The sequence below is a fragment of the Xiphophorus couchianus genome, chromosome 16 (genome assembly GCF_001444195.1).
Source record: "Xiphophorus couchianus chromosome 16, X_couchianus-1.0, whole genome shotgun sequence".
In the NCBI taxonomy this organism is placed as follows: Eukaryota; Metazoa; Chordata; class Actinopteri; order Cyprinodontiformes; family Poeciliidae; genus Xiphophorus; species Xiphophorus couchianus.
In genome coordinates this window covers 12,800,377-12,828,103 of record NC_040243.1, presented here as the reverse complement: position 1 = coordinate 12,828,103, position 27,727 = coordinate 12,800,377, and the positions used below count along the sequence as shown (strand labels likewise).

Below are 27,727 nucleotides of genomic sequence, written 5' to 3'. Positions count from 1 at the left end.
ATCAACAACACCTGCAGAAAACATCCATCATTTGAATTACACAAGTAAGCCCCAACTATTTCGAAACAGTCCGTTTTTTCTTTTTTCCTTTCTTCCCATTTCTCCTTAATGTGAAAATATTACTTAACCAGACAAAACAAAGTCCCCAGAATGTGAAACAAATCCTTATGATTATAGCTCTCACTTGGTAATGGACTCGATGTAGATATTAGCCTCCTCAGGAGAGGTGAAAACTCGCGTAGTTCCACCATGGGTAATCCGCAACCGGGCCGGATGGAGCAAGCCGAACCGGACCCCCTCAATGCCACGGAGTCGGCGACGGCAATCTGTAAAGGCAGCCCGTGCTCGGGCCGTCCTAACAGTATAATCGGGGAAAACGAAGATGGTCGTACCGTTCATCTTAATCCGCTGCAGTTCCCTTGCCTTCGACAGGATTTTCACACAGTCAGAGTAGTAATGTAGCTTAGCTACGATGGGGCGAGGGCGCTCACCTGCCTTGGGTTTCGGGATCGGGATACGGTGAGCGCGGTCGAGCAACGGTTCCTCCGCGAAACCGAAGGCTTCCTTTAGCAACCGAGAGACCGCAGCCGTCGAAGCCGATAAAGGGTCGTCCTCCGGGACACCAATGATGCGGATGTTCTGACGCCGGGACCGGGACTCCAAGTCATCACATTTGTCCTCCAACTGTGCCACAGTTTTAGTAAGGCTGTCCACTGTCTTCCGGAGGCCAACGATGTCATCAGTGCAGGTGGATAGGGATTTCTCCATCTCAGCAACCGTTACGTTTAGCCCCGTAAAACTCTCCTGCACCGCAGTGAGGCCAGAGGACAATTCCTTCTTGAAGGACAGCAGCTCGGACTTAATCGAAGAAAGACTTTCACCAAGAACAGCATGAAACTCTGCTTTAAGTATAGCAGTAAAGTCATCCCGGAGAGCCGCAAGCAGCTCCTGTTTAAGACTGCTGACATCGCTAATTGCAGCGGCTCGGGCCGCCGCCTCCGACACAAGAGTTGACTCAGCACAGGCCGAGGACTCACCACGAGGGGCAGGCCGCAAGTGGGACTGAATCGAATTTCCTCCTTTAACCGGCTTTGGTGGCATTTTAGTGTCCAAAAAAAAAGGATAGTGTTCAATGTATTGGTTAGTTATCGTTTGAAGTCGAAGTTGAGAAAATGTGCCAGGTAATAACCGAAAAAAAAAACAGCTAACCCGCAGGAGCACGCCAAGACACGACTTACTCCACCGCCATTCAGCCGGAAGTCGGTCTTGTGCAATTTTATATATTTTTTCAAACACTTCCTAATCACCTGGTAAACTAGCATTCTTTTATATCCCAAGTTAAAGTGTCGTGTAATAAATGTCTTAGAAGCACAGAGAACACCCGAAGAAACTCAGGAAGAAAGAAAAAATGTGCAAGATGAATTTGACAATGAAGAGTAGTTTCAACCTGTTCCCATCTCACCTAATTCTGCTCGGATGCAACAGAATTAGATTAGATTGAGCATCTGTAGTAGTGGTACCCAGCTACAGTGTGGCAAAGTTGTCCCTGTCCAACTCACCACATTTAAATGGTTGAATTTGCATAATTGTCATTTCTCTGTTCTCCTTGCATATCACTTCCATTAAACAAACCTTTTTAAATTATTATCTTCAACTCATGGTCATATTTGTCTTTTTTGCCTGTTGCTACCACATTTTCACAACATATGTGCGGTCAATAAGGAATTGACAGATATCCCTAAAACATATTATCCTGCTTTATGAAACTATTAGACTATTGTTACTCTGATATAGAAATTACTTTGAGCTTAGCAACACAAACAAAGATTAGAGTAAACAACTGGTAACTTACTTCAAGTCAGACTGAAGTGGTAATTGTTACTTTTGTATTAGCTGTTAAGCTGCCTAATAAGCCTTGTGTGGAAAAAAGCAGTTTCATAGTGCTACGGTATTAAAACTAAATAAAAAATAAACTAAGATTTATAAAATGATATAAATGTTTTAATTTCAGACAGAATAGTAACAGTTATTCCTGTTGTCAAAAGATAGCATGTTGATTATTGAGAACATTTTAATTATATGTAATATTTATGTTATTTTGAATTTGATTCATGGACTTGAGCAAAAATATGGATTAATTAATCACTAAACTAGTTACTTATTGAGCAGAAAAGAAAATAAAAATTCTTTTTTACAGTTCTGCACTCTTTAAAATGACACAAGTTTAAAAAGCTTTCAGTAGCTCGATAACTAGTAGGGCTATGTGCTCATGTAGCTGCCATGCAAATGACTGCTTCACTAACTATTTTATCTAAACAACAGTGATTGTTGGTCCTCCTTCAGTTTATATGTCATTAAAATATTTCAAAACAGCCACATTTGTCTTTGAAAGTCACAGAAAAGTGCGGCAGCCTTTTTTCAGTCAGCTGGCCAGCAGCGCTCTGCTGCAATTGGGGGTTCTGCATGACTCTTGCACTCTGCTCTAAACAGCAGCAGAAACTTCTGGTTGTTGTATAATGAAAAGTTTTACAGTTCTGAAATGTAACGTTTGAAATGATTCAGTCCTGGCCTCTGTTGACATTGCACAGCAATTTAAAAAACCCTTTTAGCTGTGATGATTTTCAATTTGCTATCTATATCTTTCTTCTGCAAATGTATTCAAGTGCAAAAAAGTGGAGGCGACATCACATTCAGATGATTGTTTTTTTGAATATACCTTATTTTCATGATGAAACGAGTTTAATTTTTTCATGCTTGATTTGCTTTGTTTGCTGGCCAAAATTCTGCAATTAGAAAAGCATCAGTAACATGGAAAATCAGATGTTCTGAGCTAAAATGATATTTACTTTATAGCCAGATTATGCAATCAATTGTTAGACAAGGGTGGTATTTTGTAGATGTATACCCTGTACTATAAACCATCATGCTGATTAGGACCCTCAGGGTTGTTTGGTGGGTAAAATATGAGCTGAACACAATATTTTTTAGTACCCTACTTTGTAGTGGTGAAACTATTTCTAAATTACATCAGGCTTGTCTTTCACATTTATTTATTTACTATTTGACAGATTTATAACACATAGCGCCGTCCGCAGAGATGATTGCTGTTAAGAGACGCATTGTCGTGAACCGCACACTAACAAGTAACGTAGCTGTCACGGCTCCTATTAGCAGAACCGCTGCTTATTTAGGCATGTTTTAAGTCATATTTTCTGCATCACTTTATTAAAGATAGGACAGTTTTTACTGCATTTCAAGAACTAACCCTTTAATTTGTAACAGTCTTTAAACAATATACTAATCTTTAGCTGCTAGATTTTATGTGCACCAGATGAGCTGTCTTGCCTCAGAAAACATACAGTTAGGCTCTCCTGAGTTTTTCTGACATTCTGAATTGTTGTCATCCTGAAAGCCATCTGCAGAAACTAAAACTTTTTTATTGAGCTTTATTTGGTTGGAAAATATCTTCAGGCTTGAAAGAGACAAAGGCCAAATTCAAAGCATCAAATTGTGAAATCAAATTTCTTTTAAGTTATGTTTGATACAACATTAGTATAACAAATGAATGTACCATAGTAATGTGATTGTGCTATAAAATGCCACTATGTGCCTGGAAAACATGTATTACACCACCTTTAAATTTTTATAGTTGATAACTGTATTGATATGGGACAATATTGATCTGTTATTAACTACTGTTAAACGTGGTTGAGTTTTGAATATTACAGTGAAGCTGTTACAACATTTTATGTTTTCTGGGGATGTTTTTTTTACTCCAGTAGATGAAATGGAAACAAAGGGGGCCTGGACCCAGAAAATTAACCTTGCTCCTGCAAAAGGTCTCTGAAGTGGAAATATGCCTTCTGTGTGTAAAATCCATCTAATCTGAAGGATGACTGGGCAACAACAACATGAGCTGAGAAACTGTACTGTAGATTAACCAGCAGCAAGTGCGCAAATTACCATGTGTCACCAGTTGGGGCTTTTAAGATGTCCAGTAGATCACAAAAAGTGCACTTAAATTAAACCTGAGCAGAAGCTGAAGTTGTATTTTCCTAACTATTGGCTTGTTTTTTTTTTCTCTCATCCACAATCAATGTCTCCCTTATTGTTAATAATTTTTTTCATTTCCAGAGTGATGACAACTAAAGAAATGAATATAAATGTATTTCCTTCTAATGTCTGTGTTGCTTCTCATGATGTAACATGAGAAACAATGTTTTTCTTTTTTACAATATTTTTTACAACATGTAAAAAATATTACGTTACAACATGTAAAAAATATTACATGAAATGGATTTTATTTTAATGATGTTGTAAAATGTATTCAGAATAAAGTGCATTGTTAATACAAGTTCATACTTCTAAATATTTTAATTTGCAGAATGAAAATATTTCGGGGGGATTTTTAGGACATGTTTTTTAACAAAAATAAATCAAAGAGTGTACAGAATATACACACAATCTTTGCATGACATTAGAAATTTTTATAATGGTAATAATGCTGACAGATATTGAGATATTTGAGTATTTTTCTCTTTCCTCTTTTTGTCATCTGTGCTTCCATCATGCTGTCATCTTTAGCATGTATCATTTGTGTCCTGTGTGAGTCTGGATGGATGAAATTCCCACTTGATTAAACCTGCTTGGATAATATTTCTTTAACAAATCAGATAGAAAAAGTTAGAATTTTAACTGTGCTTTCAGTTCTCAAAAGTCTGTTTTCTGGTTAATTTGAGCTTTTTGTCTTAGAGAGAGAAAAGTTATTCATGTAAAAATAGATTTCTTCTGCTTTTTCATTCTCAGCTTCTCTCTACATCTATTCGCATAAAGATTTTGCTCAATAATGAGACTTTCATTAAGAATTAATGCCTCATACTGGTTAAAATGTCAAGGTTCAGCCTCATGAAAGCATTTCCCGCCTGCATTGACTTTGGTATGAGTTTAAATAAAGCAGTGTGGCTGTGAGGCAGAGCAGACGGTGAAAAGCTGTTCAGACATCATCTATTTATTTTTAATTTAATGATGGTATGTTGTACGATAAAACCCAGTTGATTCACATAATGGCTTAATTTGCTGCATAATTGACTTGTGAAATCAGGAGTAAACATTCTCAAATATTGCTGTGGCTTTATTAATGTAAAGATTCAAATAGAAAAGACATTTAGCTGAAACTGAGAAATCACTGTAGCCGAATATACTTTGTCCTCACAAATGAACACATTAATGATTTGTAGAATAAATATCACAGTAATGTGTATTTTGTCAATGGGCTTTTGAGTTTTGTGAGTAACAGTTTATTTTCTGTAAAATCTATTTGAGGCAATTATATTTTTCCTAATTTCATACTCCAATTATGGAAAGCTGCTTTTTCATAAATGTTTAGATTTGATTGAAGCAGCTCTTCAGTGATTTGTAAACCCTATCAAGGATTTGCAGTTTTTATTTCTCTTCATGGTCTTCCCTTGCGAGCTTCTTCATGAGATTTGATTCATTTTTGCTGCTATTAATGAAGCTTCATGCATCACCAAGGGTTCTTTTCACAAAAATTAGATGAGGCATAGATGCAACATGGTTTCACGTGAAGTCTGTGTAGGCGAATTTGTAACATTTTGAAGAAGCTTGGTTGGGATTTAACATTACATTACTGACACTTCTTTCTTTTACTTTAGCTGAGTTGTTTTCTTGTAAAACCTGACATGCTGGCCAGTGCTAGACGGCTTCTGGAAGCTGTTTTGTGGTAAAACATTTATCTCAATCACTTCTGAAGTCAAAGGTGTGGAAAAAATGAAATTACTTTTGAACTTGGGAGTGTAATTTGTTGATTTTGTGTGAATTTCCACAATAATTCTCAAGAAACTGGAGGGACTGATTGATATAAGTTGGCAGTAAACAGATAAAAACTGCATTGAATTGATTGATAACATAATATATAAGCACACTTGGTGTTTAGTCTAGATTGTAGAGGGGCACATAAAAATGTAAGGCGGGCCGGATTTGGCCTACAGGCCTTCAGTTTGACACGTGCACTAGAATGTGTCTTAGTAAATTGTACACCAACCTTACACACTTCTTTGTAGACTCCAACAAATTTTACTTAACTTACACTTGACCAAGTTTACCAGCCTCCATAAATTTTCATTTTAGTCAAAAAAGAAAGAAAATGTTTAGTAATAATTCCTGGAGATGTGGTGATTTGTTTTCATCATCACTTCCACCACTGACCCCAAAACAGCATGATGCTGCCACCACCATGTTTGTGAGTTGGTACTGAGCTTCTGGGGTTGAAATCCTTGTCTTCACTCTACTGCAAAGCTTGACTCAAGTAACTCTGCCAATTCTGCTGAGAAATATTTTGAAGTTGTTTCTATTTGAATGAATCTAAACTTAAAAATCAACCATTTAAATGCATCTTAATGTCCAATGTGTACAAATTTTATATAATTATCAATTTGTTTTGCTAAATACAGCCAATGATTGCATGCATGCAGTGCAGAACCCTCTGTGTTGTTTTTAGCTTATCTCCATAGGGTTCATTGCAGACTCCCACAGCAAACACTGGGAATGCTGCTTTCAGAGTGCAAGCTCTCTTCATTTGGAGACATTAATCTTTAATAGATTTTTACATAATGAATCATTCCTTGAACTAAGAATCCACGTCATTCTACCGTCTCTATTTTCAGCTTTCGGTTCAACTCTAATTGAACTAAAACCTTGTTTAATGTGAAAAACCTATAGAAAATTACAGTATCTTTGAGAATATCTAAAGAGTTTATTGACACTATGTTTTCTACAGACTCTGCATGAAGGTTAAATCTCTCCTGATTCAGTTTTGATTGAGCACAAAGCAAGTTTTATGCTGTATCTGTTACAGACACATTCAGTTTTTATTCTGTGCCATATTTCTGATTTATTGAATACCTCAGCTATACGATATTCGCAAAGTAGGGTGTCGATTTTCCCATCTAAAATATTATCAGCAAAAGAGTGAAGGATGCTTGTTAGAGCTCTTTGAAATCTCTCACTCTAAGCCGTCCTTCACATCCAGTATCAGTGAGTACACTGAACTCCCAAGTTAAAAAGAGCTCATCTTTTTAAAGTCCTCCTACAGACAACTGCTGTGTAAATGATCTCTTGGTGAAATATGAAATGAGCAGCGATGTTGAGACACACAATCAGTTTTGAACAACTTAAATTACATGAATGCCAATTTAATCTCTCCTAGTCTTCCATGTATTCAGGAAGGATTAATCATTTTTAATTTAGCTAAATTTGTATCTACAGTCTAAATCTCAACCTGGAAATTGAGATACCTTTTTGAACAAACTTTTATCTGAGTACATTTATTCAGCAGGAGAGAAAAAAAATTATGTTAGAATATATTTATCTTTAATAAAAATCACTGTTGGCATAATACTTTGTCTCCTCTTGTAATACATTACAAAGTAGGAGCAGACAGAGAGACGGATCTTTGATCATTTCTCTTTTATTTATTTATTTTTATCTTCCTTACCGACATTCTCACTTTTAAAATATTAAAATGGGGGTCCTTGTCGAGCCGGTAAATAAAAGAATTAGACTTTGTTTAATATTTTAGTTATATTCCAGGAAAACAGAAACTCATAAGAAGTTCCAAGTAACTCTGATAAACCAAAATAACAAGGTGCAAACAAACAATGACTTACATTTTTAGTGTTGGTTAATAGTCATAGCATGTTCAATCATTTTATTTTATAGCTTTTTACACATCTTTTCTAACTCTGACAGTAAATGTTGCCTGCACTTGGAGTATTTGAACTTGGAGAGCGGAGTCTGGTCAGATTCTTATTACATGATCTGAACTGTTTAGCGAAACAAAAGGATGTAGGGAAATAAAATGATATTTCATATAACACAACCAATTAATGTTTTTAGTTGCACATTTTTGGGATTTGAGGATCTTGGTAATGTTACTGCTCAAGACTTTTTCCAATTGAAACCAGATCTTTACTTTTAAGATGAACTACTGATTACTCACTTTTTTGTTTTAGGTTAGTTAGCATGATCAGAATCATACTTTCTAAATTAGAAAGTTTTAAGAGTTTTAGTAGAACTTCAAAGTGTTTATATAAAGCTTTTTTAATCATTATAACATTTATTTAGTAAAGTCCACCAGTCACCAGAAGCAAAATAGCCACACAACATGATTCAGCGACCACTGTACTTCACTGTTGGATTGGAGGTCTTAGGCTTGGAGGCTTCTTTCTTTTTCCTCCAAAATGAAGAACACACTGGCCATTATGGCCAAGCACTTCAATTTTAATTTCATCACACCACAGGAAATGTATTTGTCTTCCACTATATTTCAAATGTTTTCTGGCTTTATGTTGCTTTTGGAGTAATGGCTTCTCCATCGCCGAGTGGCCTTTCAGACCATGTTCATACAGAAGTAATTTAAACAGTTTTTGAGTTTTGATAAGGGGAAGGAGATGGTTGAGGTTCATAACTGTCTTCCCGTTATCATGGATGATTTCTTTTGTTTTTTCCATGATGGTTGTCCATAGGTTGTCCATGAGACTATTTAACTCAAACCCCTTTCCTGCATTCATAAAATATAAATAATTGTGACCTAAAACAGGAAATGTTTTGTCTGATGTAAATGTCTGAGGGAAAAAAAGGTCATGTGTGTTTTTAATACAGCGCAAGTAAACATCTGGGTTTAACTGAAAAGAGAGCTTCGTAATGTTCTTTTTAATAAATGATTCAGTTTAATAATTGCATCCTTGTTCTCTCCCCTGCAGTGATTCTGTTCTGCATGGCAGCGCTCATCTTCCCAATAGGCTTCTACATCAACGAGGTGGGAGGTCAGCCATATAAGCTGCCCAACAACACGGTGGTGGGCTCCTCGTACGTGCTGTTTGTCCTCTCCATCTTCTTCACCATAGTGGGACTGCTGTTTGCAGGAAAAGTTTGCCTCCCAGGCTGAGAACTCCTCCACCCTGGCCTCGGGACTGACTCTGGAGGCTCTGAAAGTATTATGGGAATTCCAAAACTACAGACTGAAAATCAAAAAACGACAAACTTTTGCCCTCAAAACCCGAGACGGGGAAGGCGATGCTTACGTTTCAAGGGACCGCAGCTCCACAGAGAACTACTTAGAGATGAATAAATGAACAAAACACTAAAAGGGGACATGAGCACAACAGGGTGGAGGCTGTCGCAGTTCCCTGCAGTTCACTGCTGATTTTAGATACAGCCGATTCTCTTTCTCCCTCTGTGTTGTCGCTCTGATAGAACGGGTGCTTAATGTGCCACTGTCATGGCAGCCACAGTAACAACGATGACACACATCTCCGAAGGACCACTACAACCACTCCTCAACTTGATTTCCAACCGCCCGTCAGCACACATTTGCTTTGTCATGGCCGCTTCTGTTGCTATTTATAGCTTCTCTGTGCTATTTTCAGTTTTCTGTTTTTTTTCTGTACAATTTCTTCTTCTTTCCTTCTTCCAGGTCCCACCACTCTCCACTGAGGCAGTGTTATTGAGGTTATTCAGGTTTACTGAACTGAATCCTTTAAACAGAATCGGGTGAAGTGTCTTTGTCTGCCATATTTCACGGTCCCAGGTGTGTAGCCGAGGAGAGCTGCTGTTACGGCACACACTTTCAGCCTGCTGTGGATGAGACATAGATGCAGGTGTGCTTCCTCTTCATCTTATCCAGCCTGGTAGGCTACCAGAAGAGAAGGTCAAGCATCATAAAGGAGAATGCCACTCAATCTAAGACCATGCATAATGTTATTTCTGCAGGCAGCAAAGTAATAGTTAGACATCTCAATTAAACTGGTCATTCTCTTGCACAGCTTCAACTATCAGCCGTTTGAACATGAACTCACCTCTTATATTTATGGCAACATTTACAGCGAACAAAATCTTCTCTAAGGTTGTAAATCTCTGCAGCACTGAGATGGACCCCCATAATCTTGACAGTACGGATTTATTTTTTTTTTCAATAAAAGATTATGAAAACATGTAAAAGCTGATATTAAGTGGTATTCTCCTTTAACTTTTGATGATGGATAAAACGTGAGCCAGGGAAGGTTTTTCTGATCTTGTTTTGTATGACAGTGAAGGCACTGGGACTGCAGGTCAGATCCATGCATGGCGCTGTGCCTCTTAGTGCTGCTCGGCAGGTCTGTGAACGCAACACACACAAACACACCTTCACGCTGTCCGCACTGAAGCTGCAACAGTTGGTTTGCTTCCATTACAACCCAAAAAAAATTAGTTTTCAAAAAATGCTTAAGAAGATTCTACTTTTTCCTGTTTTTTTACAAAAGAATTCACGCCTCTAGAAACTTCAGTGTTGTGTTGGGGAGACTTTATGTGAAAGACGAACACACACAGGCATAGTGGTGAAGTAGAAGGTTCAGCTTTAATGTCCCTGCTGATTAAAAGCTTCTCACCATAACAATACTGCCACTGCCATGTCTTACAGTGGTTGTGGATGAGTATTAAGGCTTGATGTCATGCTGTCCTGTGAACGTCTACTCAGGTCACTTGTCTTTTGCACCCTCTAAGTGACTTCCCTCTTGATTTTTCTTTATTTAGTCTGTCTTCCCATCATCTATCACCTACTTCCATGTCCCAGCTGAAGAAAAGCTTCCCCCTTGTTATCATTGGGGTGGTGTGTTCAGGGTGTTGGTTTTCCACAACGACCAATGTTTCCATGTAGCCTGAAAAAAATACATTTTGATCTCATTCAACCGGAATTCCTTGCTGCAAGTGTTTGCTAACTGGAGACGATTTTAAAAAAAAGTTCAAGGGATAAGAATACCTTTGCAAAACGTGTGTTCTTCTCCTCCTAGTAGGTTTTAAATGATTAAGTCCAACTTTATCCTTTTGTTACATTTTATGTGTCTTTAGTTATTAAATTGAAAACAGAAAATTTCTCAACTTGGTTTCTTATAAAATACTTTCACACCGCAGCCTGAAACTTTCTAGGCATCTGTCAAGAATTGCATGTGAGATAACACGTCTCCGTTCGCCGCAACAGCTTTTTTTGTCAGCAGTGTTCAAACGTGTGAATATAACAAGCTATTATTGAGAGAGAAAAAAAGCGGCGCGAGCGTGGATATTAATCAATATTAATATTTGATTCTAATGCAAAAATCGTATATATATCACGTTCAGTTTTATTGTTGGACTTTCTGCTTCCACTACCTTTCCTCAGCTTAAGTTTATTCTGGGCTTCCATTTGAGTATTTTACTAAACTTGGAGTGTCTGTCAGGAAGAGCCATTGCAGTTGAACTCGAGTCGTACTACATCCTTAGACTAATGCAAACACATAATTTCTCACCTCATGTGGCTTTTATTTATTGATCTGTGTCGCATTAAAAACATTAAACTCCGAGTAGTCGTTAGGTTAAATAATGTAGAGTAGATTAACAGCTGATATCTGTTGAGACGGGTTCAGGATGTGGTAGGACTGATCAAGTACAGAATTACAAATAGACATAAAATTACTCAAATTAACAACAAACCACTATAACTCTCATTATTTTTCCATGTTCTGCTTAGGTAAATACAGATACAAGTTTGTTTTCTGCACCTGGAATGTAATAAAAGCTTTTTAAAATGGGAGCCTATAAAAATAGCGTGTCCCTAAAACCAAACAAAAAAGTTTCTCCGTTCTTTACAGTGAAGTTCACAGTGAAATAAGACGAGGAGGAATGTATTTGTTGACGCAGCTTTCTGCCTGTGTGATGCAACACCTTTTAGGCTGTTTTCCTTGAAATCTAGCAATATTTTCCTGTTGGTTTCTTGGAGATTATATACAGCTATTTACAGCCAACTATATTTTTACCCCTGTCAGATTTAGATTTATGTTCTTTCTTGTTGCTCGATTCCACTTCTTATTTTGGGCCATTCATCTTTGGTGATGAGTGCCAAGTGTTTGACATTAGAAGGCCTCTTTATCAGCACCCTAATTTTTAGCGTCCTCCACAGATTCTCTATTGGAGAGAAACATGCTCATATTTCTTACAATCAGAAGAAACATTAGACAAATAAAAACAACAGAAAAACTTAAAGCCCAAATCTTCTATTTAATTGGAAGCAAATTAACTACATTTTAGAGTTGCGCTGTATATTAAACTATAGTCACCAATGCAATAGCAATGTGTGCATTGTTGTAGTTACAAAGGACAGCCTGTATGCAGAATTTGGTAGGAAAAGCTATTTAAAGACCCGTGTCTGAAGTTTATGTTTACCAAAAAAAAAAAAATCGGTTGGGCTGCTGGGAATACTTTTACTACCATTGATGCTCAGACTGAGATGTTAAAGGTTACAAAGAAAGACAGAAAATGTGGGCTAATCATCATTTATATTGTCAACACAATATTTAGCACTAGATTCTCAGGCGTATTTAAATGTAAAAAAAATCATTTTTAGGGGGGAAAAAAACCCCCAAAATGCCCTTTTCAGTGCAAAAAAGCCCTTCCTGTTTCTAAACTTCAGGATAAATCAGGATGGGTTGTTATAATTTCAGCTGTAAGCAAAACAAACTAGACTATGAGTTATTTTCTGTAATCAACAACCCTAATAACAGGACAGCAGGTGCATATTTCTACATTCGCCGACTTTTCAAGTGATTAATACGTTCATTTTATCCTGTTAAAGTTTTTCTTATGTGCTCATTAATTATTGCATTTACAAACCTTTGCTCTGTCTTGCCTAAACATGCTTGCCCATGTTTCTATCTCAGACATTGGAGTGATTTCTATACGTTTCAAACTGAAGCTTCTTCCTCATCCAGACGCTGATCATCTACCATCAAATCACTGTTTGGATAGTAGATGGCTTCCTCCTCACTAAAGTTGTTTATTTCTCTTCCATTATGTTTAAATACCCTAAATCTGGCATCATATAAGCTACTGAGACACAGATCTTTCATTCACCGTGTGTGTTTGTGTGTGTTGAAGCAGTCACAGCCGCTCTGTTTGCTAAGTCTTAGGTATTTGTTTTCTATTTCTGTTTCCTGCTCGGCTTCTCTGACTCTTGGTCTGATGATGTGTACTGCTAAACTATACACTCTGCCTCTGGTTGGTCTAGTATTGTGCCATGACCTGTTTCTGTTTAATAATGTACAAACACAAAAAAGGCAAGATTTCTGTATTAGGAAGCACTGTGCGTTCAACAGTATAGGTAACAGACATAGAAGCACCACAAATGTATAAAAAAAAGAGAACTTCTTACCTCATTGTTTTTTTGTTTCTGCTATTATTTTCTAATGGTGGCAACGTGTGTGCCCTCTAATTTGTCTCTTGCCTTGATCGGATGTCTACACATAAAGCCTATGTTGATAGGAAATTATTTATCACTGAATAAAAAGAGAAAAATGGGTGTGTGTGACTCTGACACAGTCTGTTTTGTGCTCATTTGAAGTGTTAATCTGAATGTCTTTTTTTAGCCCATTTAAATAGAATCCCATCAAGAAGTTGTACATTATTGTGAAGTTGAAGGAAAGCTATGCATGGGCAGTCATATTCTTCACAAATTAAAATATGAAAACTGATTTTTATTCAGATACTAGACCTAATTCTTCTGTCTCATAAAAACAAATTGAAATTTGTGTTTGGAAGACACTATAAATGTGAAACATCCCCTCAGACACTAAATCTTCACTGCAGTTAAAACATAAATACTGTTTAAATCCATAAATCTATATTAATATCTGAGCACTAATTAAATCAGGCATCTTACATAAATCTTATCTGGATGTATTTATTCATTCCTATAAATCGAGCTCCACCATTCTGGTCACAGCAGCTGGATAACAGTTTCTTTGGCAGATTTTCTTTTTCTTTTCAGGAAAAAACATACATTTTTTTTGGCTGCCTTATCTCTGACAAACTGGCCCATTCACCGTTGCACCACGTTATTGCTTCTGGCAGCAGTCACTGTTTCAGCACTATAAGCGTCAATACTGCTGTACAGAAACTGAAAGAAAATGTCTAAATTATAGCATTTTCTGAAAATGATCAAAACTCAGATATTTATTCTACCTCATTATTCCTCAGCCATAATTGCAAACTTATTCATTCTTAAGAAACTTTAGAAATATGCCTATTAGGAAAATGTCTACTGTTTCAGTTCATTTCTTTGCAAAGAAGTTTTCCTGTTTTTTATTTGTATAGTTTAATGGATCTGACTTGGTAGTAAATCAGCAGGGAATGGTTTTACCTGCTTGTTCTCTACCTGTATGTGTGGAGCTGATGCCCAGTGCACCTCCATTAGCCTCGTGAGTCACCTGAACCTACAGCTTAGGCTTTCGTGGCGTGTGCATTAAGTTTAATTTAATTCATTTATTTATTTTATCGCAGTAATCAGCTCCATTCACTGCAAACTATTGCAAGCGGTTACCGGTGACGTCTCTCACAGCTGCGCTTCAATCCAGGGATTTAGATGTTTTCCTGGTTGATGGAGCCAACTGCTGATGGTGTTCCTAAAAACAGTAAACACATCAGGAGCCAAACTCTCAGAAATCTATAGTAATTAGTGATGCCATCTGCTGCTGCTGCAGTTAAAACTCGAGGCTGGGATCTCCTCAACGTTTGTATAATCCTGAGCACCAATTATTTCTCAACACATGATGCCCCCTTCACTGGAGAAATCAAATTAAGGAAAGTTTTTCACAAAAATTGTTGTGTTGAGTTTATTTATGTTATATAAGACTAATTACATAAATCTTATCAAACCCAGCTGTACCCTGAATCAACGACCGGCATTGACTGACATTTTAAAATTACCCAAGGTAAATTTATCTGCAGATCATTATTCATGCACAGGGTAATTTAAAGTATTTTAGATTACAAAAAAGGTGTATAAAAAGAAAAAAGAACATCTAAAGAATTCTCTAAAAATTTAAAATACAGCTTTATTATCTGTTGTATAAATATATATATATATATATATATATAGTCAGACAATAATACAGAGATAAGATGACTCTCAGACCTCCCTCAGGTTTGATTCAGGCTGTTATCAGTTTTCGAGGATTAATAGTCTGAAGTAGCCATTGACTTTGCAGTGCATCATGATGGATCACTGCAATATGACTGGGACAATTATGATCCCCCCTGTAAAAACATTAAACCTTCTGCTGAGAGCTTCGGGTTTATAATGAGACATAAATCTTTTACTGCTGCTTTTGCTCAGTCATCTGCTGAGCTAAAGCCTCATTTCTGGCTTGTTTTGACCACTACTAACATCCTTTCAGCTCCATAAAGCAGAGGAAATGTTGCTTTCTCTTCAGTCCGCTGAAGACCTTCCTATCAGGTGCCTCAACGTGACGTAGGAATGGAAGGTGTGTGGGTGGAGGCAGAGGCAAGAAATTTCTGTGTGCATTGGATGCGTGTATTACATAACCTCTCTGAATATGTATATATACCATATATGTTGTTTTCATGAGTTAGAATTTGTTGTAGTTTTTGTCAGTTTGATTAATGACAGTGTCAGTACTCTGCCAGGTGCAGTTAGATGGAAATATGGCTGCCATCTGTTAGTGAGAGGCAGCACAAAGCAGGCCTGAAGTGGAGGTCAACTCTTGTGACGATGGCATAATCTCGCAGTCTGAATAGGTCCAATTTTCATTGAAATGCAAGTGCAGATACAGAAGAAGAGGAAAACATCTACAAGACTCCTTTTGCAATCTAATTCTTTATCTGATGTTTTAATTTCAGTGGTTTGAAGAGGCTTTTCACAAATTTATATACAAAGTTTTAAAAGTTTGCTAATTGGGTTTTTAAATTCATGCCCAGACCCATTCTCAAGGCCTATTTTGGCATTAATCTCCATTTATCTCCATCTATCTTCCCATCACCTCTGAACCATGTCTTAATTTTGTCAGAAGGTTTCATCATAGTTTTTGTCAAATACATTTTTTTTTGATAAACACTAGATAAAAACAGCACAAGATCAACAATTAGCCAATGATACCTAACATTTTTGACCTGAAAGTGAATGATGTGATAACAACAAAGTACTTAAAAGGAATATTTCAGGTGTACACTGTTCAGGTTCTGCAAGCATCAATCTGCAGATGCAAATTGATGCACTATCGGCACATGGTTTATAATTTAATGAAGAATATTTTATGCAGTTTGAATCTTTTTATGAATATTTTCTCTTGAACATTCTTTTGGTAAAAATCAGTAGAAACTATCAATAAACTGATGTCTCTGTGAAATTTCTTTCCATCCAAAGATAAAGGAATCAGTGTAAAGAAATAATTTTTCTGAAGGATACATTCAAAATGCATTCCTCTCTGACATTATATTTCATCCATCCTTTAATTTTTACTACAAGGCTACTATGCCACTGTGCAGCCAACTTTGTTTCTGATGACTACATTTAATCAGTAAGCGAACATTAAAATGTGCCATCAAAATTAACACTGCTTGAACCAACTTCACCGTTGCACCACTTTTGGTCTGATCTAAATACAGGTGTCTTTTCCCCCTTGTTTGCTGTGTTTCCTACAAGCCTTTGGACAAACTTTAAACTTGCTCTCAACAATGGCTTTCTTCTTGTCATTCTTCCATTTGTAAATAATTGATAGTCATCCTCAGAAAAGATTCGCTCACTTGAGCTTTTGATCTGCAACTGTTTGCACTGGATTTTATGTAGGTGTGGAAGAGTAAATGGGGCGGACTCACTTTTCAACTTTTTATTTGTTATAGATTTTCCCACTTCATGAATATACACCACTTGCTATCTTTTTTTTAAAGCTAGTTTTATGCTCTATCGAATAAAAATGTGAAAAAGTTTAAGTGTCACTGTATAGTGACGTCTCATGGACAGGCGAAAATTATGCAAATAACCTTTTTCATGTTTTGATTCAAGCATGTTTTTTGAAACTCAAACCCCATATTATTTCCTGGTGTTTGTAGACCTGGAACATTATTTTCAGTACTCTGCATATAGTCTTTCACTAAAAAGAAAAGATCTTGCTGAATTGAAAAACTCATTAAATAGATAAGTTTTAATCTCCCTTGATACCAGCTAAGCCAGGAAAATGTTTAAGATTTCTCTCTGTCTTTTAAACAAACTCTTCAAAAATCGTTTAGATATAAAGGTGTGAAAGAAAAACTATGAATGTTTATCATTTGAAGAGGCACCACGTTGCTGTGTTTATTTATACAATATACCAAAGGGCCTGAATCCCATCAGTTTCATTGCTCCATTAATCTTAATACCATTAAAAAGCCTCAGTAAGTACTTTAAGTGCAGTTTACACTCAAATTCAGAGCAAAGCACATTATTTGAAGCCTTGGGGAGGCTTTGATGTTGCTAACTTTAGCTGCCCTCAGTACTGATTGATCTTAAAGTGGGCGATAGATGCAGTGATGTTCCCTCCCGGCCGGACGTCTGTCAGCTATGTACGTCAGCATGGACCTTAAAGCAAATCTGCTGCCTAGGCAAGAAAAACAAAAAGCTGGGAGGAAAGGGCTGTTAGTGGAATGACCACAATGTTTGCAGAGATTTATCATTTCACCTTTAAAAGCTGCAAAAGATTTTGTTTTTTGAAAACCCGCTCCTACATAATTTCATATTTAATTAAAAGAATGAGAATAATTGTAATGCTCTTTTAGATTTTGGATTATGCCATTCTGCCACAAGAATATACTCTGATTTAACCTGTTACACTGTAGCGCTGACTGTACCTTTAACATTGTTTTCCTGCTGAAATAAAAACTTCTGCTATAGCCTCAGGTCTTTTGTACCTTTTTGATTTTTTTCCAGGACCTCCCTGTAGTTAGCTCCTTCCTTCTTCTCTTTATCTATCAGCTTCCATAATGAAAAAAGCTTCTCCGCAGCTCAATGCTGCCACGTTTTAGCATAAGAATAATGTATTTATTTGTGAAACCGTTTACTTTTCCTTCCACTTTGCTATTATGTGTTAGCTTGTGTTGGTCTTTCACATAAAACTCCAATATATACCGCGATGTTTTTGATTGAAGCATGACATACTAATTGAAGACACTGCTTATCTTCAATTGTTTCCTTGACCAAACTGTACTAAACGTTTTGTCAGTGTGCAGAGCCCAGTTGTATGGAATGACAATGTTGCAGCACTAATTTATAACGTCTGATCTACTGTACATCTGCAGCTTTGACAGATGCAACATTCTCATATGGCTAATTTGTTTATGACAGCTGTGGGCAGAGAGCTGACTCCTGCTGAGAGCATCAGAAGGATGCACGAAGATACAGTCTGCTGTTGTATGGAGTCATCACTGCAGTAACAGCATGTAACAGCATGATCTGACTGAAAAATATTTAAGTCAAAAAATATTTTTTAAGTTAAAAAATATTTAACAGGAAGAACCGTTAGACCGCGGCTTCAGGTTTTCTTAAACCAAACTTCACATCTATGTGGATTTATATGTTGGAAATATTGAAGTTTTTGCTTAAAATAGGGTGAAAATCTGATTTTAAAAAGCACATTTCTTGAATTACAAGTTACTCGTCAGTATTTCCCAGCAAAATCACAACTTTTCTATGCTGAAGTTTCATCTGAGACTGACAAAGTTCACTGCAGATCGGTGTTATAGAGTTTGGTTGCAAAGGTTATGATGGATCGTTCTTTCAGACTTTAAAATAATCTGTCCGTCCATCCATGACTTTTGTGCCAACAGCGTTTTTCTTGTGTAATGGACCAAATGTTTTTAGAATCTCTAACATTCACAGTTGCACTATTGTCTGTCTTAACATAAGAAGGCAATCTTTCTCAGACCACGGAAGTTGGATGTTTTTCAGAGCTTTTGCTGAACAAAAACAGTGATTGACAAACACAATATATCATCAACTTCTAGCAAATTTTGTTTTGAGGTTTTAAGATGTATTTATGGTAAATCTATCAAAGTACAAATGATGCAGAAATTTTGTTAATGCAGCGTTATAATATGTAGATATTAATATATTATCTTAGATATAATATGCCCCAGAGCTCAGCTTTGATTTTAACCTCCTAAATGATAATAAAATACATTGTTGTCTACACACAAATAATTAGATTACATAAGGATTTACAATAAAAAGGCCTGTAAGTCAATAGTCCATTTTAATGCTATGAAAACATTTGACAATCACATTTGTGGTTTTTATTCAAATTAAAATTAAAATTCTGTTTTTGAAGCATAATTTGGTGAGTTTTATAGTAACTCAGGCTTGTGCTCAGAAAAGCAAAAAGCAAGGTCAAAATTTTATTTTCTGATCCCTTTTACCCACAGAGTGCTCTTGGTAATTTTGAAGAAGATTCTTGCAGATGACTGCTGGTCAGTATTTGCCACACATGTTGTGGTTCCTAATATAATATCTCATTTAAATGTCCAGTCAGTTAAAGGTGCGCTTCTCTGCAGCTTTTCTTTTTTTAGCTTCCCCAGTAGCTGCTTTACCTTTAGCCCAGAATAATCCAACCTTTCACCGCTCTCCTGCTGCTGATCCACATGTCTCCAATGGTTCTGCTGACACATATCCTTCCCATTATTAACAAAACCTTGTTTTATCCTCTAAAGCTGCTCAGTTCCTTAAGCCAGCTGAGCCGGTGCCTGTGTGTTTGGCATGTTATTTTAACAGTGGGAGCTGCACTCTCATGGCCCTCAGGACCAAGCCTGTCGACCGGGGTTTATTTCTGCAGGGCCTCCCTGTTTATTTTCAAGAGGGTATTAATTTCTATTTTGATTTGCCTCTTGTGTTATTTTAGATGAGTCATTTGGGAATGTGTGGGCACATGTGAGAACAGTCTGTGCCTCGGCGAGAACGGCAAAACGGACACACAACAGGGACGACTGTGAATGTGTTTGTTTGCTCCAAAACATGCATATGATAATTTTATGTATCCTGCTGCGAAGAAGAGACTTTTGTTTTTCATCTGAAGTCAACAGACAGAGCAGATTGCTTGAGTTCATTTTGTACCAAGACTTAAGAAACTGAGCTTTGCAACTATTACATAATAAATTTACTTAGAGGATATTTTAAATACTTTGTTTTCTATGAAACATACCATAATTTCTCCAAGCCAAATAAACATCATTACCCTCAAGATAGGATTAAACAGAAGAGTCCCAGAGGGAAGGGGGAAAAAATGTTTTAATACCTTATAATCTGCAGTGGAGTTAGCCTAGTACTGAGTAAATTAATTTTCTTACCAAACTAGAATTAAATCATAAACTGTGCAGTGGTGTTTAATTCACCTTCCAGTTGGAAAACAACACAAATATTTGCAATTTTCTGGGGTGTTATTATAGTTTTATAATAAAAAACAACATAAAGTAGATCATGATTTTGACTGGGCTATCTGCATGAAAGAGCTCAGCTTTTATTTTAACCTCCTAAATGGTTATAAAATACATTGAGGTGAATGATTGTAGTTTGACAAAATTAAAATCTGTTGTTTAGATAATGTGATTTTAAAAAAAAGAAATCTGTTTGGCATTGATCAAAACAAACAGGATCACAACAACACCCATTTAGTGGAGACGCGTGACCACACCTCATTTTCACCTTTCTTTTATTCTCATCACCTTTTCCAGTGATTCTTTCCTTTTATTTCGCCTTCAGTGGCGCTCCACACACTGAACTCGCGCTGGACCAGTGCATGCTGGGACAGCAGCAGCAGCAGCTATAATTAACAGACCTCTGTGTCACAAACGATAAGAGATTGATGTTCACAAAATTCATGTTTTTTCCCACTAATAGATGTGAAACATCATTATGTCCTCTGTTTCCCAACAAAGTGAAATTATCTCATTTAGTTTAAGATACAAAGAGCCTCAATCACAGGATGTTTGATCTACTGTGTCATTTGTGTGTGTGTGCGTGTGGGCGTGTGTGTGTGTGTGTGTGTGCATCATGGAGAGAGATCGGATCTGAGCCAAGCTGATGGTGTCTGTCAGGGACGCCTGGAGGACGCCGCAGTCATTATGATAGTAGACGACCATAATCCTTTTTGTCCTCTCGTCTTGTCTTTTATGCAGACTCAAAGCGCTTCCGTTCTCTCGTTCTTTGTTTGTGTTTACGTGTCCCTTTCTTTCAGCAGTAGATAAATCAGACAAATGCAGCATTCAGGCTGAGGGCTGTGCACTTCCATCAGCTACATCAGGGCCGCTCTTCGGCTGGTTGGCTGCTGGAACGGTGGACTGAAAGTTACCTCGCCAAATATCGATTACCTGCAAGCCTGTGACTTCAGCAACAGCAGAGATGGAGTAAAACCTGTCGAAGTTTGCCAGGATGAAGGCAGTACTGATTTTCAGCCCCCTGTCAGTTGGATGAAAATATTTTCCCTTAAAAGCATAAAATGAGGGGGGAAATACTCTGCTTGTCAAATTCTTTGCTTCTAACACATTTAGGAGCTTTTTTTATTGTCTTTAGGTCTAAAGCGAAACTGGCTCTTAAAGAAAATGTCATTTAGTTCCTCGAGCGGATCTCTTTCTGGCCTTTTCATCTGTCCTTGAAGCCAGCTAGCTGCCATTATCATCATAGTCCCCAGACTCCAGTTCTTTCCGCTAAGGAATAATGTGCGAGCCTGCCATCAATTTAATATCTATCCTCTGTGTCTGTGAAAGAAAAATGACACGTGTTCAAAATAGATGTTGAACTCTAAAATCTACTGCAGCAAATTTCCTTTCCATTTTGCAGCTATTTTTTTCTGTTGGAAGAGTAGCACTGCAAACACCTTGAAGACACACTCCCAACAGAGAAATACAGCGGCGGCAGCTTCATGTTGGGATGCGTTTTGTTCAGTAGAGCTTAGGATGCAGAACATCCTTCATTATGTGTTTTTGTATTATTTGGAGAGACGTCAGTATTGTTTTATTAATGTTAAAGGTTTTTTCTGGTGATCTTTTCGTTGGATATGAGAAATAATCATGCCTTCTAGAAAACTCTGACAAGAAAAGAAAACATTAGTTATCCAAGAGGTCACTCAGACCAGGTTCAAGGTAGAAGCGAATACTTGCTGCTTTCAAACAACCCCAGAAAAACAATCATCACTGTTGTATGTGAAAATGCACATTTTCATTATATTATTATTGACTTAAGGCCCTGTAATTTTTAAAACCTCTAGTGTAGAGATGCCAGAAGATGCCAACAGAATGGTCGAGTTGAGGTCATTTTTTTATGTTTGCTTCCAATGAAATGTGAGTATTTCAATGTTGTGATCGACTATGATAAACAATGTTAAAATAAATTAAACAATAAAATAAAATGTGCTTATGTAGCACATTTAAAAATACATATGTTGATTAAAGTGCTGTACATTTGAAATATAAATAATGGTAACACTTTATTTGACTGGTTGTGAATAAGACTGTCATGACACCGTCATAAACATGACATAACATCTGTCATGAACATGAGTAGGTCTTCATGAATATTTATGACTGTTTAAATAAAGTGTCATTCGGTAAATCATGACACTTTTAATACAAAGTTGACATTATTCAAAATGTCTTTGTTATGACAACTTAACATTAACGAAGAAATCATGATCTGACATAAATTTGTTATAAAAGTATTACTGATTAAACTTTAGCTTTAATAACATGAAGCTGCATAATTTTTAAAGTTTAATATAAAATATTCATTGAGCAGCCACAATCTAGTCTAAACTCACTATTTGGCATGTTATAGAGATCCGCTGTGTTATTACATTGTTACCCTGGTTTATAATTAGCCTATCTTCATCAAACAACAGCTGTTAACACTTCCTTGTATTTGTTTTCCTTCACGTCACGCATAGTTTTCTGCTGTTTGACTTCCAGCACAGTGTTTTTTAAATACTACCACTTAAATACTATCCTCTTCTAATATAGTTTTTTTTTCCAGGTATGGTCAAGATGAACAGCTAGATAATGTCTGACAAATGAATTATAATGAAAATAAGTTGCATTTTTCATGTTTGGATACAATAAGAAGCAGTAGAGAGCGCTGGAAAATTAGGTTTGATTTCACTAACAAGTATTGCTGCTGGCTCATTGTAATTTCCTTCTGAGTCAGAATGAGGGTCAACGAGGATCACTTCCTCCTTCCTATCTGTCCTCGATCCTCTCCCATCTCATTTATTCAGCTGCAGAGTCCGCAGCTTTTCCCCTCCTGCTTTAAGCTACTGGATCAAAAGAGGGAAGAGTTTGAATTATCACAGAATTAAAGCCAAAATCCTATCCTCACGTGTCACATCTCTCACATATTTCTCTTTTTTTTTTTACTCATATATTTTCTGTATTGCAGAACCCTTTTGAACCAGCTTTTCTCATCGTTTCTACCAGACCTCACATCAGGGTCAAGGCTTTAGTTGGTGCAGCTGGTTTTCCTTTCCCACCATCAACTATTCACTGAGCTGCCTTGAACTTTGCTGCAGACATAATCAGTCTCCCTCAGGGTACATCGGACCAACCCTTCATGACTTTTTAATCTGACATCATCACGAGTCAGATCCTGTCGTTTTTGTTTCCACTGATCCCAAATAAACACAGTTAATCGGAGACTGAAATCTTATTGGCTTATTAAAGATGTCAAACCTGATCTCAGGTATCTATAAATACAATTCCTCTGCTTCTTTTGGCCAACCTGTTGTATTTTACTCAAGTGAACTGGTTTATTTTAAAAATAGAGTTTTCAAGGTTTTGAAGTTTGCCTTATAAACTTGTTGCCTCCACTGTTTTCTCTTCTAAAATGAGCCTGAAGTAAATTTGCTGCTGACATTATAAGGATGGATAACAAAGTTAATGATTTCAATGCATTTAAAAAAAAAACAGTAATTAAGTTTATTTTATTATTTATTTATTTTATTCTGCTCTCTTCTCTGAGAGAAGAGAGCAATATATACATCTCAATATATGTACATATTGAGAAGCTGAGTTGAAGCATCGTACCTATTGTCAAGCACAGTGGTGGCAACATCATGCATATGTTTTTGTTACGGGAATAACATTATAACATGATAGAAATCTAAAAAAAGATTTTACATGATACCCTCATCCTTCCAATGAAATTTCTAGAATGTGCTTAAAAGCAGAGTCCATGGTAGGAAACAACTAGTTTGAATTAAAGGTTAAACCTTGACAGTTCTGCCAAAAATAGTCATCAGATATCCAGCAAGGATAGAACCAGAACCTTTTGAACAAAAACATCTAGTTAACCTGAAACTGATAGAAGAGGCGTTTAACTGAACATTAATGAGGGTATATGTTTGAGTCTGTATGTAGCCCACAACAATTTTAAACTTGTGCACCCAGTTAATGAAAAATAAAAATTTGGTAACACTTTATTTGAAGGGATGTGCATAAGACTGACACGAGACTGTCATCAACATAAACATGAACGACTCTTCATAAATGACTACGACTGCTGTCATGAAGTGTCATTCTGTAAATAATGACACTTGTAATGAAAAGGTGCTATAAAAGTTGCATTAAGAGGTCATTAAAAGTGTCAACTTTGTATTATTCAGTAAATAATGACACGTATAATGCAAAGTTCCATTTAATCTTGCATCAAAAGTTATTTAAAACTTTGTATTAAAAGTGTCATTATTTACCGAATGACACTTTATGACAAGTCATAAGCATTCGTGAAGACTCTGTCATATTCATGACAGATGTTATGTCATACTTACAACAGTCTTATGCAGTCTTAAATAAAGTCTTACCAAAAAAATTATCTACAGTTATTCTGCACTGAAAAAGGCCTAACAACATATTTTTGTTTGAATTGTCTGTAAACTTCTGACCAGAACAGAAATACCTCTGGTATTTGATAAAAAGCTACAACAGGCGGTCGTCATAAAGTGGATCATATGTTAGAAATACATCCTTTAACGACTTTCATGCTTTTAGGGTTTCATTTTGGCTCATCTTTCCCCTGACTGGTCATAGTCCAACATTAAATTAAGAGGAAAAATGGTGAATCCTTCTCTTCAGGAAACTTTTATGACTTTTTCATCGAGTGGGAATGTTTCGTGACTGAGCATCTGTTTTGAGATGCTCTGTCAGACTGTGACAGCTCTTTGTTGCTAGTGCTCTCCTTGGCCATCTCAGCAGCAGAGCTGCGCTGCTGTCAAAAACCTGCTTTGTGCACCTCTTGGAAAAAAATATTTCATTTGCAGAAGATTCACACTGAAAGTTTTTACTGAATTTTGTCAGTGTTCAGCATCTGACTTGCAGGTTTCAGGGCTTATGAAAGTAGATTTCAATCAGCAGCACAATGCCATCATTATGTTTTGTCTGTCACTGCACATGCAGCTCAGTCTTAGTCTTAGAAAACGGTAGACACTAATCAGAGGTCTGAAGTAACATATAATAATAATAAAAACAACAACAACAACAACAACAACAACAATAATAATAATAATAATAATAATAATAATAATAATAATAATAATAATAATAATAAATAAAACATGAAATCAAACTATAAAGTGGACTATTTATGGATGTACAGTAAACGTTGTTGCTTAGCGCCCTCTGCTGGTTAAAGTATCTGAAAGAACTCTGGATGTGGACAGAACTGCTTTCTTGTGTGTCAATCATAAAAACATAATGCTTTTCTGAGGATGATTTCAGTGATGCAAAAATGTGTAATTGATCTGGAAAAGCTACACCAGCTTTACCATTTATTCAGTTCTTGACCCTTAATAATAACAATAACACCGTATTTATTTTCAAATACTCATTTTGTTTACCAGATCAGCTCTGCCTGCAGGGTGTTGGAGCCAAATCCATCAGCCTTAGGACAGGAGACTGGCTACACTCTGGACAGTGAAGACCAGAAGGAGATTTTCACATTTACTTAACCTTCAGTAAAAAATACAATTATTTCTTGACACCACGGTAAATAAAGAAACGTAGATCAGAAATATGTGATCGGTTGTGTTGTATTTAATAGAGAGGTAACAATTACTTCTACTACTGCAACGTTGTTGATTTTACGTCGATACACTGACTTGAAATGTATGAGTAGTTTTCAAGTAAACATCCCTGTTTGGCATTCCCATCCTTAAAACAAGTACAGCTGCAACTAAAGTAATTCAACGCCCACGGCTCGTTTATAAATTTGAATTCAAATTAATAAAGCAGCATTAGATAGTTAAATAAAACAAATGCTACAAGAAGACTATCCAAATATAGCACTAAATCCTACCTCCAGGCATTCAATGAATTATTCAGTCTCCTGAACAGACATCCTAATTAGCTGTGGTCACAGACAACACCTAAAGTAACCGATCAATGGTTTCATTGGTTGCATCAGGAGTGCTTTGTATTGAACATCTGAAGTGCCTGAATAAATCCCATTTTTTCTGAGAACCAATGCTATTGCCCCTAAATTAGTTGGCCTTTAGGGAAGAGGGGGTTAAGTCCAGTAAGTTATCACTGTCCTTGCACAAACAATATGCAAAAGCTAACAATAAAAGTTCCTGTAGATACAGCTGGAAGCATAATTTGCAAGTTTAATGATAAAGGAACAGTGGATACACCACGACAGAAAAAAGCTGCCATCAATTGCTGCCGCCAGATTTTTGAGTACTCGTGGTCAAAAACCCCTAAACCATTTCCTGACTAAAACTGCACAAACAACATAGTTATTCTTCTTCAATATTAGCTATGAAAATGGTTGGATTATCTGCTGAGTAGCTATCTACCAGTTAACTGCTTAACAGAGCTTAAGATGATAGCTTTACAACTGTAGATTTATAAAAAGCATGACCCAAATACCAGTGATGGGGAGTGATTATTTGATTTCTTTCCATGAGAGTCCTAAACAGCCAAAATGACCTATTCTGTAATAAATTACAAATATTACCATTACATCAAGGTGGATCGTGGTCAGCTTCAAAATACAAGAACATCTAAATTAGAGGTCTATTCAGCCAATCATACTCTCATTTATACACCAATTGCTGGCCAACTTGGAGATGTGACAACAGGAAGCTGTTCTTTATACATCTCTTATGTCCTCTGTGGTTTCACCCTCCACTCTTTACTTGAATTTCAGATTTATCGCTCCCTTAGAGCTCCGGCTGTACCTGAGCACAGCTCCCAGTGAGCAGGTCAGCCGGGGTGACGGTGAATCAAGGCAGTGCAGAACGTTTAATGAGGAAGTAACTCAACTCCACCATTGTCACACCGAGTGCTGAGGTAACAAACGACGAACAGCAGACAGATGGTACATATCTGATGGCCAGAAGGAATGGTATATAGTAATTTAATGGTGTTAAAAATACAATCTTCTCTCCTGGGATGTGTAGGTGTAGCAACATACCATGATTTAAAACAATGTTTTGAAAAGGGCACAAAGGACCAAATGGTCTCTTCTGTGTTTGTATGTCAATAAATGTGGTTGGGATTAATGTGACAAACCAACGCAAATAGGTTAGAATTCAATAAAGTCAGATTTTGGCACCATTTGTTTCTCTTTCTACTCCTAAATAAAATCCAGTCCAACCATTTGCCTTCAAAAGTCAACTCCTTCGCAAATAAGGTCCACATGTGTACAATTTAACCTCAAATCAAATCAAGGTGTTTTGTGCAGGCCTCACATGTTTGTTAGAGAACATTGGTGATCACACAGCATCATGAAAACAAAGGAGCAGAACAGAGTTAGGTTTTAAAACAACATTCTAGTTTGTGAACCTCTCAAAGAGCATTGTTTCATACAACGTCTGATCACAGACATAACTTGTAGATG

At 36.7% G+C, this 27,727-nt stretch overlaps 1 protein-coding gene across 1 annotated transcript in view; it reads left to right on the top strand.

Annotated features, from left to right (window-relative positions):
• mosmoa (modulator of smoothened a) overlaps window positions 1–13,399 on the top strand; it is a 31,071-nt gene extending 17,672 nt beyond the window's left edge. Inside the window, exon 3 of the mRNA XM_028042226.1 lies at window positions 8,781–13,399. Within this exon, the coding sequence (XP_027898027.1) occupies window positions 8,781–8,965 (185 nt within the window). The 3' untranslated portion in view covers window positions 8,966–13,399. The remainder of the gene's footprint in view (window positions 1–8,780) is intronic.
• The last annotated feature ends 14,328 nt before the right edge of the window (window positions 13,400–27,727 follow it).